This window comes from Xenopus tropicalis, chromosome 7, assembly GCF_000004195.4.
Source record: "Xenopus tropicalis strain Nigerian chromosome 7, UCB_Xtro_10.0, whole genome shotgun sequence".
Taxonomy (NCBI): Eukaryota; Metazoa; Chordata; class Amphibia; order Anura; family Pipidae; genus Xenopus; species Xenopus tropicalis.
The window spans coordinates 27964082-27981716 of NC_030683.2; the positions used below are offsets into that span (position 1 = coordinate 27964082).

Genomic DNA, 17635 nt, shown 5'->3' on the forward strand with positions numbered 1-17635 from the left:
CAGATAGGAACTGAAACGTCGGACTGAATAAAGCCTCACATTTATTTATCTAAACCTCTGTGATTCTTCTTGAAAAACATCCTGCGTGTGCTGTCATTCCAACCCTGTGTATATATATATATATATATATATATATATATATATATATATATATATATATAATCGGCCTGGCTGGGGGCATGTTCACACGGGGGCAGGCTGTGACATCGGTTAGGCGGATTTGTGAAGTAGAGTGGGTAGGGTCGAACATCACATTGAGGGGCCAGGACATGTTATGAAGTAAAGGTGGCCATACACGTAAAGATCCTCACCAGGCAAGTGGATCTTCTCCCGGGCGATATTGGGCGAATTTAGGCTAATTCGATCAGGGCCAAATGATCGAATTCTAACAACGGTAATGGGCGCAGTCGGTTCAGGAACCGCATCAACGAGCTGATGCGGTCCCTGATCCGACTGAATTTTTTAGCCTGTGTTAACAATATCTGCCTGATTTCAGGCCAGATGTCGGTCAGGCAGGCCCGTCATTGCTGCCGCTATATGGGGCGATAAGCTGCCGAATCGGTCTAAGGGGCCGATATCAGCAGCTACAATCGGCCTGTGTATGGCCACCTTAAGGAAGCAGATTTGGTACATATAGGAGCTAATATAGGAAAAAGGGGTGCTTTGGAGGTGGGCTGGGGGTGGATTGTAGTACATTGCCAGTAAGTCTGTAATAACTGATCCAGCATTGGCTGGTATTTTACTGCTAGTCCCGTGAAATACCGTCCAGGTGACAATCCTAGATACAAAGGGACAGGCAGATACTGTTTTTAGTTGCAATTTCATTTACAAATAACTGTAAAATCCTTATAATTGTTTAATTATTTGTTTAATTAATTATACATTGGAAAGGTTTTTAGAATTATGAAATCAAGAATTGTGCGCTCAATTTTGTGCCCATTTTATGAGAAAATTTGGCAACCTGTAGCCAGTAAGCTGTTGTTGAACTACTACTTACAGTCCTACCAGAATTTACTCTTTATTTACTCTTCTCTGTTGTTCATTTTATATTAAAGGTAGATAAGGTATCAATATTTTTCTTATTTAACAGGGATAACAGAATTGTTGTTCTTATAATAGAACCAATCCAGATAGCACAGAAAATCGGATTATTGTAACCTGTTTCTAAATACAAGCAAGCCAGCGAGGTCGTTCCTAGGTTATCTGCTCTTCCTAAAAGGCTAAAATATATCCTATTTGCAAAGAGGGTGTGCTTTCTATTAAATCAAGGCTTATCTGCCATTTATTTACCCTAAAATAGAACATTAAGGCTGATGCCACACGTGGCGTTTTTACGCTGCGTATTTTCTAATTCTCTCGGCGGCTGAAAAACGCCTGATATCATCATCCATAGAAATAGCTTGAAAAGACGCGAAGCAAACCACACAAAGCGGAAATACGCTAGAAAACGCCTAAGCACGGATTTTTCAAGCGTTGGCTGAAATACGCCAGTACTTGCAAAGCAAGCTATTCCTATGGATACGCAAAGGCAGCTGCCAGACCTAGCGGAAATACGCGGCGTTTTTTGCTATTTCGCACTATTAGCACCATGGCAACAGGATTTGCTTACGTCACCAGTACTAGGCTGAAAAACGCCATGTGTGGCTTGTGCAGCGTTTTTAGGCTGAGAAAAAACGCCGCGTAAAAACGCCACGTGTGGCATCAGCCTAATGCATGCAGGGAACACTTCCTATGCATAGTTGTACTCATACATGCTGTGGGGGAGGGGCAGTGACGTGACACTGTTTAGGTACATCTGAACTTTCCTCATACGCTAACAACTGCCACATTGCTCTATAACAATAGGAAGGAATGCTGCTGCTACTTTATTGTATCCTACAGGGAATGAGGAGATTTAACTCAGTTGCATCGTCCTTTTTAGGACATCATTCTCCAGCCCTCCTCTCTGCCTGTTCTTCTCATTGCTGACAGGGGGGAGGTTGGGGGAGGGAGCATACAGTATATTAAGTTTGGTGGCGGATGTCCTAAAATGGACACCATACTATTGAGTTGGTACTCATAGGGGAATTCCCTGATCTCAGCAACTTTCCCCTGTAAAAACATTTGGGGCAAATACTTGCTATACATAGGGCCACAAAGGGAAACAACTAGCATTCATTCCATACATTTTGTTACTTCTTACTTTAAAGCGTTGTTTTATGTTCTTAATATAGAGACACTATCTTGTCAAGCTTATCTCAGGAGACTTTATAGGCAGCCAAAGCTTGGGCAGACAAATTTCTAAATTATTAAATTACTTTTTTTAATTCCATCTTTTTAAAGAAGGAGATGTTTATGTAGTGCCTTGTACGTTTCAAATCTGCTGCACAGACTTTTTGTGCAGTTGGGTCTGCTTGTGTATGATAATCCATGTGTTTGCGGGCCCTTTGGCATTTGGCAGGTCACCCTCTGATGCCATCACAACAAAGTTGGACCCGTTGATATATCGCCATATGTACTGGAAAATAATTGAATTACCTAAAATTGTCCCACATGCAGCAATATGACCAAAAGGCCCACTGGCCTGTGCCCTAGTTATCCTAAAATTTAACCCACATTCAACATTTGAGCACAAATGCTGAACTTTTGAACTACTGCCATGAAGTGAATGTGACCCTCGGCAATCCTTGCCATTTTTAATGATGCCCCTTTGTAGAATATTTTAAAATCCTATTTGTGTCACCCACAACTTAGTTTTCCTTTTTTAGTCATATGTGCCCCATCCCAAGATCAGATATAACCATTGGTCTCTCACATTGTCCACTCTCTTTCAGGCCCAGATTTGTGGCAAGGACACAAAGGTCCAGGCCTAGGGCAGCAAAAATTTAGGGGTGGCATGCCGCCCTGACACACCAAAGTTCTGCTCCCATACTGAGCAATAGGGACCTCTCCCCACTGCGGGGGGGGGGGGGGGAGGGGACACTGAATGGGGTTGGCCTTGGGGCGCCTGGCTAAGAAATCTGGCGCTGCTCTCTTTAATACAATTTTAATAATTTCCAAACTGTATGTTGACCAATTAGCATGCAGAACTCCTTAGGGCTGTGACAGAATGCCATCCCACCGGCTAGAATGTAAATCGCCGGTGGGATGGCAGAAGCGGCGCTGCGATATGCCGAAGTCATGGAAGTTGCCCTGAGAGGAAGCTTTTCAGAGTTTGAATTTTGGAGCAGATATCCACCATGTGTGCCTGCACCTGGGCAGACACAATGGTTCCAGATGCAGCAAAGAAGAAAGCTGATTCTAGCATAGGGCTGATCCTCGGCCTTCGTTTTTCCATAGCCCAGATTAACCCCATGTGGCACCAGCCTTACCAGAAGTTCTTTCATATAAGGAAGAAAGGAATACAAGAACTTAGCACGTGCAGTAGAAAAATATATAGGTTATATAGGATACAATATTTTACCAGTCAGGCATACAACTGAATGAGATACATCATTTCTTAGTGTTTATGTAATGAGGAAAAATAAGTGTATGTGCACACATACATATATATATAGCAAAGCCTTGTTATGTCAACTTGCTGAACACTTATGTTTTGTATATACGAAAAGATATGTCTAGACTCTGCAAACTAAAACAGAAATGTATTATATAGCTTGGGTTTACATAAGACAGCTTTAATGTGGAACTGGGAGTATGCTGTAAGGAGAGTTTCCATTCAGTTTGTTGAAGGAAATTTATAAAGAAATAGTGTGGTGTAAAACAAGAGTAGTCCAATGTCTTTGTGACACTTCAGTTAAACACATTGCATGGTAAACCAAGCAACTACTACATGTGTTTCCATGGTGATTTGATCCATGGGTTGCTTAAAGGGGTGGTTCACCTTTATATCAACTTTTAGTATGTTATAGAATTACCATTTTGATCAACTTTTCAAGTGGTCTTCATTTTTTATTTTGTTTAGTTTTTAAATTATTTGCCGCTGCATTTCTAGTTTTGTTTTTCTAGATTCTTTCTAGTTTTTAAATGGGGTTCACTGACCCTAGCAGTCAAAAACTATGCAACAACAAAAGTGTTACTTTTCATTACTTATCTTTCTATTCAGGCCCTGTCCTTTTAGGGCTCTGGCATACGAGGAGATTTGTCGCCTGCGTTTTTTCCCCCAGGCGCTTTGGCGACAAGTTGCCACGACAATACACACAAAGAGATTTCATGCGAGTTGAGCTCCAGGCGATCTGCTACCCATGGTACACTCAACAGTTACCCCTCCCACATATTTACTCAAGTCGCTCAGAAAAGGGTCTGTGTGCGATTTGAAACAGCAGGCGACTTGAAGTAGCCTTGTATGTTTTGACACTGGCGATTTCCATTAGTTTAGCATTGGCGTCTTGTCGTTCGTCTTGTCGCCAAATCGCTCTTTTAAAAATCGCCAGCGACAAATCTCCTCGTGTGCCAGAGCCCTTACAATGAAGACACACAGAGCTACTTAGTAGCAGCTACTTGTCACAGCTACTCCAATGCCAGAAAATCCCCTGCCATAGACAATACTGAGAATTGCCTCTGCTAAAAAACATGTAGCGACAATTATCAGTAAATGATCAGTATTGTCTATTTCTGTAGCCATGACAAGTCTAGTAGTTTCATTTATCTTCACCCTTAATTTTGTCGTCTCTCATATAAACCACTGCCTGGTTGCTAGGGTAATTTTTACCCTAGCAAAGAGATAGGTGCTAAAATTTCAAACTGGAGAGTTGAACAAGAATCTTGATAATTCAATAACCGCAAATAATAAAAAAATGAAGACCTATTGCAAATTGTCTTAGAATATCACTCTGTACGTCATACAAAATGTTAATGTTAATGTTAAGGTGAACAACCCCTTTAACTGAACAAAACTTTACCTGTGCCCACTTTAAGGATATTATACTAAAATACTACCATGAACATCTAATAATATACATAATCAACATCCCAATTATGTGTCTGGTTGCATAGTGTACCTAAACACCCAGGGCATGTGTAGCATGGGGTGATTTGAAGCACCCGTAAAACCCAATATCTGTTAACCTGCTTATGCCTTCTCAAGCTTCCCTATGTATAAAATATCCCAGCTCTCCCACTGCCATAGACTTGTTTCTTAAGGGAAAATGACCCCACAAGAAAGTCACACAGCTCCATGACAGGTGAACAAATAAGCAGCTCATTTGCAGAAGCAGTGTAGTTAAAACATTAAAAACAAAAAGGCCTGATGGGCTATTGTCATCGTAGGCATCTCTTGTGCTTAACATAGCGCCAACATAAAGTTACGTGGCAGTTGTTAGTCCCATACCACACACAGACATGCACATACAAGGGTCAGCTTTACTAGGAGCGAGTTAACCTGCCTGTACATATTATATTCTTAGCCTTGCCCAAAGTTCATAAAGTGGAATTTTTCAAGGAAGTGCAAATATGTAGGTGCAGCACTGAGCTTTCACTTGCCCTTCACCAGTGTTGTTCTTGGTTGACCTACATCAATATATCTTGCTTCACATTTAGCACTACAGTCTGTAAATATTCTCTATACTGCAAGTACTGCAAGACAAAATGCAATAACTTGCCACCCACCCTGTCATTATGCTACTCTCACATAGGGCCGCCGACGTTTGTCTCCCTTTCCCCATAATGTAAATTACAGAGCAGTTCTCACTATGGTGACATAGCAGCTTATATAGAAGTAAATTGCCTGCAATGTTTAAACCATGGTGGGAAGAAATGGTCTGCTGAGTCAATATCAGTGTGACATTTATTTTGTTTATGCAACACAGCAGGGTTTTGTTGCCCGAGTCAACTACAGCTCCTATGAATTCAACTTTCTGTACTTTAAACAATGGTACGTTGGTTATTTTTACTGAATTTCTCTACTATTGATCCATGTGTTTTACCAAAAGACATAATGCACCTATTGGGATTTTTCATTTCATGTGGCTTTCTGAATATCTACACTCAATAGGTTCATTTAAAGAGACAGTATAAACCCCTTTTCTACTCAAACTCGATGAATAGGGCTTGTGCTGAACATACTGTTTGCCTATTGTTTAATTAAGCAATATCTATGGTTTCTGTTATTTCTGGTACTAATTAAGAATATGAAACCGGATTCACTTTAGTACGGCCTGTCACTTCCTGGTCCCAATGAGCAGATGAAGAGCTATTTATTAGTCCACTATTGGTCAACTGCTATAGCTTATGGCTTTGGCAACAAGACATCTTGACATTTTGGTCAGAAGTGCCGCCATTACCATTTAAAACACGATTTTGGACTGCAATGGCAAATGCAATTATCATGCAAAAACACCCCCACTGACCGGAAGATGCATACCACATATTCCAATGTATTCATGGTCTGAACAAGGGATTACCATTTTCCTCTAGCACTTATATAGAAGATGAGGATTTTAGTTGAACTGAGGGAAAAGACATTTTATCATCACCATTATAGGAATTATTCCTGTGCTGTAAAATCAGTCAGCCTTGAATAGGCAGGATATGTAATTAGCAAGAAAGTGCACGTGCAGGCCTGACAATTTAACAACATCAGCAGTGACTGATTCAGGGAGATGACCATTTGTCATTGTGGGAGACGGGTAATAAAAAAATGTATTTTCCGCTTTAGAGGGTTATTAAAAGGCTGAACTCTGTGGACTTTGTTCAGTCTAACTGTTTAGTATAATTGCTGTGATTTATTGGTTGTAGTGACCAAGTGTTTTTTTTTTTTTTTTTTTTTCAAATGTTTTGTAAATAGGTCAAACAGTCCGGAGCTTCTGGATGCAGCCGGCTTCTTTAGAAGAGACTCCCTCACTATTATGGGGTTTAGATCCAATCTTTTTAGCCTTTGCAAAACTGTACATTAAAGACATTCTGGAATTAAAGGAGTCCCAGCAAGTTCCAGGTAAGACTCTTAAAAAATTGAGCACTATGAGCATGTGCTAGCCATGCCAGCCCTGTTCATTGTGCAATGTATTTCTCACCTCACACTTGATTTTTGTTATTAGATTATATTTGGTTTGCTGGTATCATGAGTGCCCAAGTACTATGCTGTGTGTTATCCCCATGCCCATGCTGGTTTTGTTATATCTGACATGTGCCCCCCCCCCCCCCCCTCCCATCTCCTAATATAACTACCTGCACTGGGAGTGAGTAAATCCTGGAGGTTGTAGTTCAGCCAGCAGTAGCTGAAAAAGGTTGCAGGTTGAACAACCCCAGATAACTGTTATTTCATTCTGTGGTCGGAGTGGAAACAAAACATTTTGCACTACCAAAATTAGACCATGATCATATGAGTAAATCAGCTCTGATAATGTGAACAGGTCATGACTTTCCCTTTCTAAAATCCTCATGCAGCCTAAAAAGGAATGGAACAGTTACAAAGCCTTTAGCATCAAAAAAAGCCTAAAATAGTAGGTCTTCTGAAACACATGCATGCAATAATATAAATACAGCATTTTTTCCCCAAACAATCCGTAAGAATAGAGCACTTTAAGTTTAAATATAGTAAAACTGCCTAATTATGCATACAAATTGTTCAGGTTCAAACCAATCTGTAGGTTATTTCTAGCTTGATCAGTTTCCTTAATGCTTTGACTAAGCTATGAAGGAGTTAGCGATTCAGCTTGCAGTTTAGCCTCTTTTATTGGCTGTCCAAAAGCTCTCTTAGCATTTCCTATACAGTTTAGATTGTGGAATAATTATTTTACAAGGAACCAGAAGGGGGAGTGAACTATGGGACCACAATTTATGTTTGACATCGTTAATGGCTGATTTCATTGTAAGCAAGCAAGACCAACCTAGGTTTAATAATAACCTGTGCAGAGAGACACTATAATTCTATGTCACAATATGTTTGCCTCTGTTATAAGCATAACTATGCAAATATGATTCTGTGAAGATTATCATGCTTGCATGTCATGATATACAGTATCAATTCAAATTACAGAAAAAAGCAACTAGACTTTTTGAGCATGGGGTGTTTTTATGTATGTAGAGATCATTTCTACTTTGCAAACTCCAGTGGGTTAACCATCCAGGATAATGTAAATACAGATCAATACAGATTAATTGTCATTTCCCTGATTAGGTATGAACGTGTCAATTCCTTAACTTTCAGATGCTTTGCTTGGGTGGTCTGCCTGGACCCTCTCACCTAATGTCAGTAGCTTTGACCTTTTAACCACCATCTCCCTGTTGGCACTTTCTCATTTTTTTTAAACTGTACAGGCAGATAGGTGGTTTATTGAGTCTCAATCCAGTTCAGCAGCTGAAGACCAAGCATTCTATATGCACAGTATTTCCCTGGAGGGTAACTACAGAGGAAGCAGACCCTGTGACTGCAGGGGTCCAGTGTCAGTAGAACAAGGACTGATTCAGTACATGTTTATGAAAAGTATTTTGTTCCAAAAGTTAAAGGGGTAGTTCACCTTTTGATTAACTTTTAGTATGATATAGATAATTTACAATTGGTCTTCATTATGTAATTTTTTTTTTTAGTTTTTCAGTTATTTAGCTTTTTGTTCATCAGCTTTTTGTTTCAGCAGCTGGTTGCTAGGGTCTTATTTACATTAGCAACTGGACAATGGTTTAAATGAGAGACTGCAGTATGAATAGGAGAGGGACTTAATTTTTATGACTTATTTTTCTTTTATCAATAATAATAAAGCTGTAAGCTCACAGAGCAATACTTTTTGACTGCTGGGGTCAATGATGACCATTTTAAAGCTGGAAGGATGTAGAAGTGGAAGGCAAATAATTTGAAAACTATAAAAAAAAAAATAATTAAGACCACTTGCAAAGTTGCTAGGAATTTTGTTGTGGGGTGCAGTAACTTCTGGTTATTCCAGGGTAAATTTTTATTAGGCCGTTTAGATGTTAACTTTTTTGGCATTAAGACAAACTGCTTATAAAACTTGATATTTAAGGAATGCCTTTGACCATTGATTAAAAAACATAATTCTGTTTCCAGTGCTGATAATGCAGAAATCCCTAAAACCTGTTCTTCTTTAGGTATATTTTTCTATAGAGGGCATCCAATCAAACAAGTTGACGTGTTAGGAACAGTGGTCTTTGTAAGAGAAAAGGAGAACTTTTACAGTTATGGAGGTAAGAAGGTTACTTTGCAAATATCTAGACAGCATGTGTTACACATTGGGGGGAATTTGTGTTTTATGGGGGAGGCTATTTTTTGACTCACAACTTTACTGTTAAATGTATTTGATGCTGATTTATGCTGTAGCAAACTTCACTTTCCTCTTGCTATAGAAATAAATTGTTTTTGAGTCAATCATTTTAATATAGTTGTGTAGTATGTATGTTTATTATATACACCTTTCTAGTGTACACAATATGTTTATGCTTCATAAATACATATTATTAATAATAATAATGACCACATGTACTTCCATTTTGGATGCCCTAGTCCAGCCCACTGATCCCGTCTCTGACTGCAGTCTATCATATAATAAAGGGGCCTGGTGGAGCCAAGGGCAGAGTGTGGCCCAGTACCTACTGGAAGGTTCAGGGTGGCCCACACAGCACTAACTTGTTGGTACCTAGGCCCTGTTACAGCAGTGGTGGCATCCCTGGCAGATTCACGGGGATTGGCTACACATAAAAGCATTCTGATACTTTTAAGGTTCATCTCTGCTGGGCCATGGCTAGAGATTGACAAAGGGATTTTGTCATTTCTCCAATGTCGACAGGGATTACTGAGGAAAAGTTGCCCTTTATTTACCAGCACATACCTCTGTTGACACTCCCTGGTATGGCTGCAGACAAGAACCTACCAAAGGCACCATAGCCTTTTAGCTATGGTTTAACTTACTGTGCTAAAAGGGTTAGCTGCAAGTTTAGAAGTGCTAAAAGTCATAAAATAATGACCCTTTAAATCCCATACACAAAGCACTTCAGACACCACTGGTGAATTGAAAATCTGGAGCCCTATACATAATGATAGACATAAGCAGGCAGTAAGATCATGGTTCCCTAGCTCCTACTGCATTTTGAATGAAGTGCAAGCTAGGGGCTAATTTATTGAGCTATGAATATCCAAGGCTGTATGTAGCAATGCACAGTATAGCTATATTTTTTTATTGTGATGAATAATAACATTATATATATATGTTTATATATATGTTTATAGCTAATTGATTAAATATTTAAAGGGAAACTGTACCTTTTAAATTTGCAGATCTCTAAAAATATATGTTGAATAAAACATTTCAAATTTAAAGCACATCTTCATACAAATAAAGCCTTTTCATGAAATGAAATTTTTGCTGGATCCAGTCTGAGGTATAGGCATAAGTGAATATATAAAGGATAACTGCATAAATATGATGATGTGCAGGAAGTTTGGGGCCCCGTACAAGATATTTATAGAGGGCCCCCCATAAACACAAGTGCGCAGTACAAAAAACTTTGCCCACACCCCTTTTGTGAGCAATATAACCAGTATATAACCATAACCAATATAACCATTATGTTAATCTATAATTAGCAGTTCATTGATTTAATGTGTTAATTAAAAGTCAGTGCATTGGGGGTCAGTGGAGTTTGCCCCTGCCCTTAGGGAAGAAGATTTTCCTGGGCCCGGCACAACACTACCATCTCGCCCCCCTGATGGCAGCCCAGGGAAGTGACCCCAACGAGGGCACTGGGCCGTGTGTGTGGCAGCGGCAGTGGGTGACACATGGGAAATGCTGCTTAAGTTTTATTCCCTGTAAAGATGCACAGGGATTGGGTGGGTGAAGTTTCAACTTTCCATCCAATCCCCATGCAACTTTACCTGGGCTTAAAGGAGAAGGAAAGGCTAATAAAGAGAGAATCTCAAGCTGCAGGCATACCTTCAGTTGTCTCAATAGAGCCCTTAAGTCTCCCCATATTTCACCTGTTCAGAAGATCTGAAGCCAAACAGGAATAAAAAACGCCTCGCTCCTGCAATGACTATGTGACCAGGACACACCGAGCAGAGCAGGCAAGCGGGGTGCAAGCCGGTAGGGGGTGTTGCTAGGGGGTTGATCCGCCGGGGGGGGTGAGAGCGGGTGGCAGTGGTGTTCGATGGCCCCGGGGGGGGGGGGGGTGTAAGTGGGGGAATCCAAGATGGTGGCCGTGACAGGCTGCAAATACACCTAAGTTAAAAGCCAATTTTTGTGAGATGTGATCTTTATTTTAAAAAATACATTTGGCGATTTATATAAAGGGCTACAGTAGTAGCCTTTCCTTGCTCTTTAACATCAGTGACCAATAAGGATAGGGAAAGCTGTGTAAAAATGCAGGCACCCAAGCTCCCGCCCTCCTTTCCCAAGTCTCTAGGTCTCTTACAGCTGGGGGGCCCCCGACTTATGCAAGTAACTGTGGGATTGGCCGTGACCCCCTAAGATGCTAAAAATCTGCCAGTCCTGGGATAGTTGTCCCTCCTGTCCCCGTCCCCCCCCCCCCACCAATGGCAGCCCTGATGATGTGTAATACTGTTTTGCAACTGGTCCAGTTTTTTGGTACTGGGGAAAACAAGCCACAGCAAGAAAATGAATTTGTTTTACAAGACCTAAATCTGTAAAATTACAGTAATGTTCCTAGATCAAAAGTCTTCTCAGTTTGTAGGGCAAAAATGTAATTTCATAGTTGGGTGTGTGCATTCATGTATATATGAGGAAGCGTGTGTGTATATGCGTGACTAGCAAAGGTTCTTTTCACACTCCAGTCTTCTGGCTTTGTTAAAATATATATTATTCTCATTTTGTAATTCCTTAAGTCCTCTAATGCTTTTCGGCCCCCTGCCAGGCTGCCCCACCCATCCCTTTCCTCCACTTCATTCTGCCTGACGCCAATTAATAGGCTGATTTCCTGCTGGAGCTTTCCACTTATAATAGCTGAGCAGGAGCAAGGGCTGAGCAGATGGGTGCTGCCTGTAATTGAGCCCAGATCTGCCATCATAATAACCAACTTGAAATTAAATAAAGTGACAGATGTTAGTAACAATTATCAAATTAGTATCATATATAACAAGACACAATGGAATGAAGTAAAAGGCTGAGTGTAAGAGGGCAACTGTTAAGAGTCAGATAATGACAGCAAACAAAATAATGTCTTAGGCATGAATTTACTTTAAAGGAAAGTATAACCCCTCTTCCTTTTTCACATGAACTCATTAAGCTGGGCATACACTGTCTGATCTTCTAGAAATAAACATAAATGTATTCTTTTTTTAACACAGACATACCTGATTCCACAGATTGAAAGGAAACTGATAGTCTGGCTCTTTTTTGCAGGGATTGTTTTGCCACCCCCTTAGGCTCACAGTGTAATACAACTCCCTTTATTTCTTTGTAAAGTGATGGATTCTATGACCTGAAGTCCCTCTGCTTTCCAGATAATCTGTGCATCACCCAGCAATATAGTAGCAAGCATTCCCAAATTCTGTAAGGTGTTTCTTGTAGTTTCCAATAAAAAGGGCAACCATTTGGTAGTTTTAAACTTGTAAACTTGAGTTGCAGGTCCGTATAAAATGCTTTGAATACTGGAATCCTTAAAGGAGAAGGAAAGGCTAAGTCACTTGGGGGTGCCAAAATGTTAAGCACCCCCAAGTGGCTTACTTTGTACCCTGGGCTGGTGCCTCTGTTAGGAGAAAAAAGCACCAGCCCAGGGTACCTGTAGGAAGCGCTTCCTCCTTCCTCTCTCTTCTCCCGGCGAAATCCGTCAGCCGGCGCATGCGCAGTAGAGTAAAAAGCCGACATTGTTTTTTAAGTTCAGCTTTTCACTCTACTGCGCATGCGCGCGCGGCGCTACAGGAAGAAGGAAGTGCTCGCTGCTACCCCGGGCTGGTGCTGTTCTCTCCGTACAGGGGCACCAGCCCGGGGTATGAGGTGAGCGATCTAAGTCACTTGGGGGTGCCTAACATTTTGGCACCCCCAAGTGACTTAGCCTTTCCTTCTCCTTTAAAGGAGAAGGAAACGCATTTTACTGCCAATATATTTGCCACATTAGTGCCACCTAGAACACTATAGGGTTGATTCACTAAAGTGCGTTAAAACGAGTGCTATTTATAGCATGCGTTAAAAATTTTATTGAGTCTTAATTTTCATGACTTAACACATGATTCACTAAAAGGACACGCGTCAAAATTAAGACGCGATGCTGTTTGCGTTATTTAACTCGCGAAGTTTTGTGCGATATATGATGCAACGCGCGCTAATTAGTGCAGCGCGCACAAATTGTCGCCACATGCGAAAAAACACACGCAATATTAGCCATACATGCCATTACTTTCAGATAACTACTGTTCTGAAAATGCCCATTTCCCTGCAAACTGGAGGCTGCATCACTCTAGGGCCAACACAGACACATTGCAAAGTCCATATTGTGTTGCCAAAAGCTCATTAACTGTACTTTTCTATAATTACCGCCTGCCCCAAGTAGGTGTTAATTTTCGCATAGAGTAATGCGATATTTAGTGCATCTAAGTGTTTGTGAATCATGCATTAGTATTATTTCTGCAATTCGGTAAAATTAACGCCTTGTGATCATGCGTTATTTAGCGCATGCGATATGCGATTTATTCCTAAGGGAGAGAGTTCTTAGCATTCTGGTGGGAGGGGGAGCAGGAGAGAGGAGAGAACTGCCGCAGACTCTGGCCACAGGAATTAAGGTCTAAGAGAGGAAGTCAGACACTGGAACATCATGTTTACAAAAAAAAAAAAAAAAAAAAAAAAAGCTTATGTGTTTCATTTGATAGAGGACTCAATGCACCATTACTGTAAGTGCTTATGGCTGTATTTACATAGACCTTTCTGATAAAGCTTACTTTACCAGATCAGTAAGAGTGGCCAAACCAGTTGCATAGCCATGTGCTGGAATGCTTGCAAACTGCACCACATGGCAGCTGCAATTAAAAAGTCCTGTGTATGGGCCCCAAGGGACCAAGGCATAACACAAACTATATATGCCCATATATGGTTTTGTACTTTGGACAATAGTGCCCACACATCTAGGCTTGTATGGAAAGTTGTGGGGCCATTTAGGCTCTGGTGGATCAAGGGTAACCTGTCTTGATGGAAAATTCCTGTAGCTCCTATTTACCCAATTGAATAGAAAAATGGCCATACACATGGGCCAATCTGTTGGAGAGCTATATGGGCCAGCCTGTGTGTGGCCACCTTAAGGAGCAAGGAGTTGGCTGAAGGCATGTCACTGTCATTCCCAAGATCAGTGCATCTAGCTGTACATAAACAGACTTGCATGCCATCTGGCAAGGGACAGCAGCAGTGCATGAATAACAATGGAATCTGCGTGCTCTGTGTTTCCTCAGGGGCCACCAATATCACTGGAATATCCACCTTATTTGCTAGTCCCCAATCAAGCATTAACACCCCACCTGTAACTGTACCATTCACAACATGTTTAACATAGTGGTGGGTAGGGGACAGCCTATCCTTCTCCTTAATGGGTAGCTGGTTTATCTGCTTCTAGGACCTTTATATCATGGGTGTTGAAATTAAGTGTTAGCTAAACTGTACCCCCCCACTGTATTTAAGGTCCAGGTACTCTGACAGGACCAGTGAAAAAAAATTTTTTTTCATTTTTCTGTCCAGGACCTACAAATAAACTGTTGTTGCAACAAAAATTCTTTTTTTTATATGAGGTTTTCATTCTGTAGTTGTTTAGAGAACCATGCTTGGCATTTGATCTGTCTGTCATATGGTTAGCTACTAAAACCATTGAGTTCTACAAAGCTCATCTGTTATTTGCTGTGTGAACATATATATATATGTCCTGATGGTGTCTGCACTTCAAGGCTTTAGTATTCTATGGGGTGCACAGCCAAAATTCGAGTATTTAACATGAAATAATCTGTGGCCGGCACACCCGTAAAATTAAAAAAAAATCGTTTTATTGAAGACTCATTGTTCAGAACCAACGTTTCGGTCCTCATTAGGACCTTTATCAAGTACCTTGATAAAGGTCCTAATGAGGACCGAAACGTTGGTTCTGAACAATGAGTCTTCAATAAAAAGATTTTTTTGAATTTTACGGGTGTGCCGGCCACAGATTATTTCATGATATATATATAATGAAATAATGTGTGTATGTATGTATAACTCTTTATTTTTTAAAGGCTCTTTAAATTCTTCAAGTCAGTCTTTTTATTTGCCTACTTCATATGTTTGAGGAATGTCAAGTAGCTGATAAATAATAGAAGCTAAAAAGGGAGAGTGCTGTATGGGTGGCACTTGGGTTACACATTGCATGGAATAAAGCCAGCAGGCAATAAGTCTTTGACCCTTCATGGCCTTTTCCATATTGAAATCTGAGCAGACCGTGTTTGGGGCTATGGGACACTGCAGTTTCTGGTGTACAAGTGCTGTTTGTGAGGTTTTTGCCTGAATATGCCCAATGCACAAGGGATGTAACTATAGAAGATGCAGACAATGTGGCTGCGGGGAAGTTCCAGGGGGTTCCTGCTGTCCTCTGAGCCCTCTGGGGCAGGGGCAGAATGTCTAGCAATTACACATTTACTGGCAAGTACAATTCCACTAAATGTGTAATACCAGCCCTGGCCTTGGTTGGTATTTTACTTGACTGTTGAAGTACTGGCTAGATGGCAACTCTATAAGTGAGTGAAATCTACTATACAATATGTAGAATTACTTCAGTGAATGAAATTATGTCCCCTCTGATTATTCATTCCCTGTAGTGATAAAATTATTACACATGTCCTGTTATATGGCCAGAGAAATTCTATTTTTTCTCTATTGTTTCTAGGGATGCACCAAATCCCCTATTTTGGAATTCGTCCATATAATTTGTGACAGATTAGGCAGAATCCCAAACTAAATGCAAAACAAGAAGGGGTAAAGAAAATTTCCAACTTGCATGTTCATATGACGAAAAGTCACATGATTTTAAGGATTTGGATTCAGATCAGAACTTAGATTCTATCGAATCCAAATCCTGCAGAAATAGGCCAAATCCCGAACTGAGACCTGGATTCAGTGTATCCCTAACATTTCCCATTATACTTGTGCAGTGCAGTAATATTGCTTAACCATTGCCTTGTAACACATAGTTCTTTTGGGTTCTCTTGTAGTGGATGACAGTACTGGAGTCATTAGCTGCACATGCTGGAAGAGCACGGCACCAACAGAAGTCTCTTCTCCAGGTCTGATTTATTCTCTTTCTTTATGCACTGAGATGTACAAACTGAACCCCCTCCTGCTGTTATTGCAATACACCTCCCAGCATCTGATGGTTTTGACAGTATAGTAAGTCAAAATGGCAGCGGTAGGATTAAATGGCTAAAATAATTCTTTGTTGGTGTACAACTCCCAGCATGCACCCACAGCCGGACCTATGAACATGACTTTTGGGACAATGGACTCTTGGCAGGGAATAGCAACTATATTGCCATAGATTGCATTAGCCCATTTGGGTACTAGGGTTTGTAGTCACAACTGTCCAGTTGAAAGGGTAGATTTAAGCAGGCCAGTCCGATTGCATCTCCCCAGTATTGGGCTTTTATTAGATATAGAACCAGTATTGACTCACGGGAGAATTTATTTTTTCACTTTGCACACTGCGTTCCTGCTTTAAAGAATTGCCATAAATCTTTGCTCTTCTTTTCAGGGCACAGAGACCCACGGCTGCCCTATAATACAGAGGTGGCTACATACAGCAGTGCGGTATTTATCAGGGGGAGGCACATAGGCATCCCCCTTACTTGTACCCTTAGTTGTGTGTCATTTAAAGAGGACCTGTCACCCAGACATAAAAAGCTGTATAATAAAAGTCCTTTTCAAATTAAACATGAAACCCAAATTCATTTTTATATTAACACATCCAAGTTTCAATAATTTTTATTGGGATTTTTTTAAACATTATAGCCAAATAAAGGCATTAAAATATTTTCAAACATTAATATTTACATTATGCAGAAAAATAATCTGCAGTACAAATAATAACAGCCGTTGAAAACTTATACATTCATTATTGGTCAACATATGAAAAAATATGATATAATATAATTTAATATTGTTGGTTAAGAAATTTGTTATGCACACGTATATTCATACGCGTATACTAATCACGCGTTGAAAACGCGTAAGTTGAAACGTGCAAAACGCATATAAACTGACACTACTGAGATCCTAGGGGTCGCATCCATCTAAGGATTGATTGAACATAGTCAAGCTGTATCATTAAGAAATTTTGCTTCACCAAAAATATAGAGCAATATTTTTACTATAATAAATTGATATATCCCAATAAGGAAGTATACATACAGTAAAAACTATAACTACAACTACACCTAATACTACAACTAATGAAGTTGTATTCGGTTGCTAAGAGTATTAACACATCCAAACCCATTATAAAGGCTTTTAAAAATCCCAGCTGTCAATCATATATTGCTTGCCCCGGCCCGCAGACAATAACTTTAGCTTTCAGTTCAGCACTACCTAGATGTCACTGCACATCTCACTTTTCCTGGTCTGGGAGCTTTATGTGCCCGGGCTGTGTTTTAGGCCACTTCTCTCCACAAGAGGGCACACATGATTTTTAGCAAAAGCAGCAATTAGCCACATTTTTCAGTCACTACACATGCTGTTACCTATTCAGGATCTTGTTA

The 17635-nt window shown here is 40.3% G+C and overlaps 1 protein-coding gene across 7 annotated transcripts in view; it reads left to right on the forward strand.

Annotated features, from left to right (window-relative positions):
* The window catches only part of stn1 (STN1, CST complex subunit), a 62074-nt gene that overhangs the window by 10053 nt on the left and 34386 nt on the right, over positions 1-17635 (forward strand). For all 7 annotated transcript variants that reach the window (XR_004223463.1, XR_004223462.1, NM_001004908.1 and 4 more), the window contains exons 2-4: positions 6764-6910; positions 9019-9114; positions 16097-16168. Coding sequence is in view for 5 of the 7 variants with exons in the window: in XM_031904991.1 (XP_031760851.1) it covers positions 6764-6910; positions 9019-9114; positions 16097-16168 (315 nt within the window). In the remaining 2 variants the exon portion in view is untranslated. The remainder of the gene's footprint in view (positions 1-6763; positions 6911-9018; positions 9115-16096; positions 16169-17635) is intronic.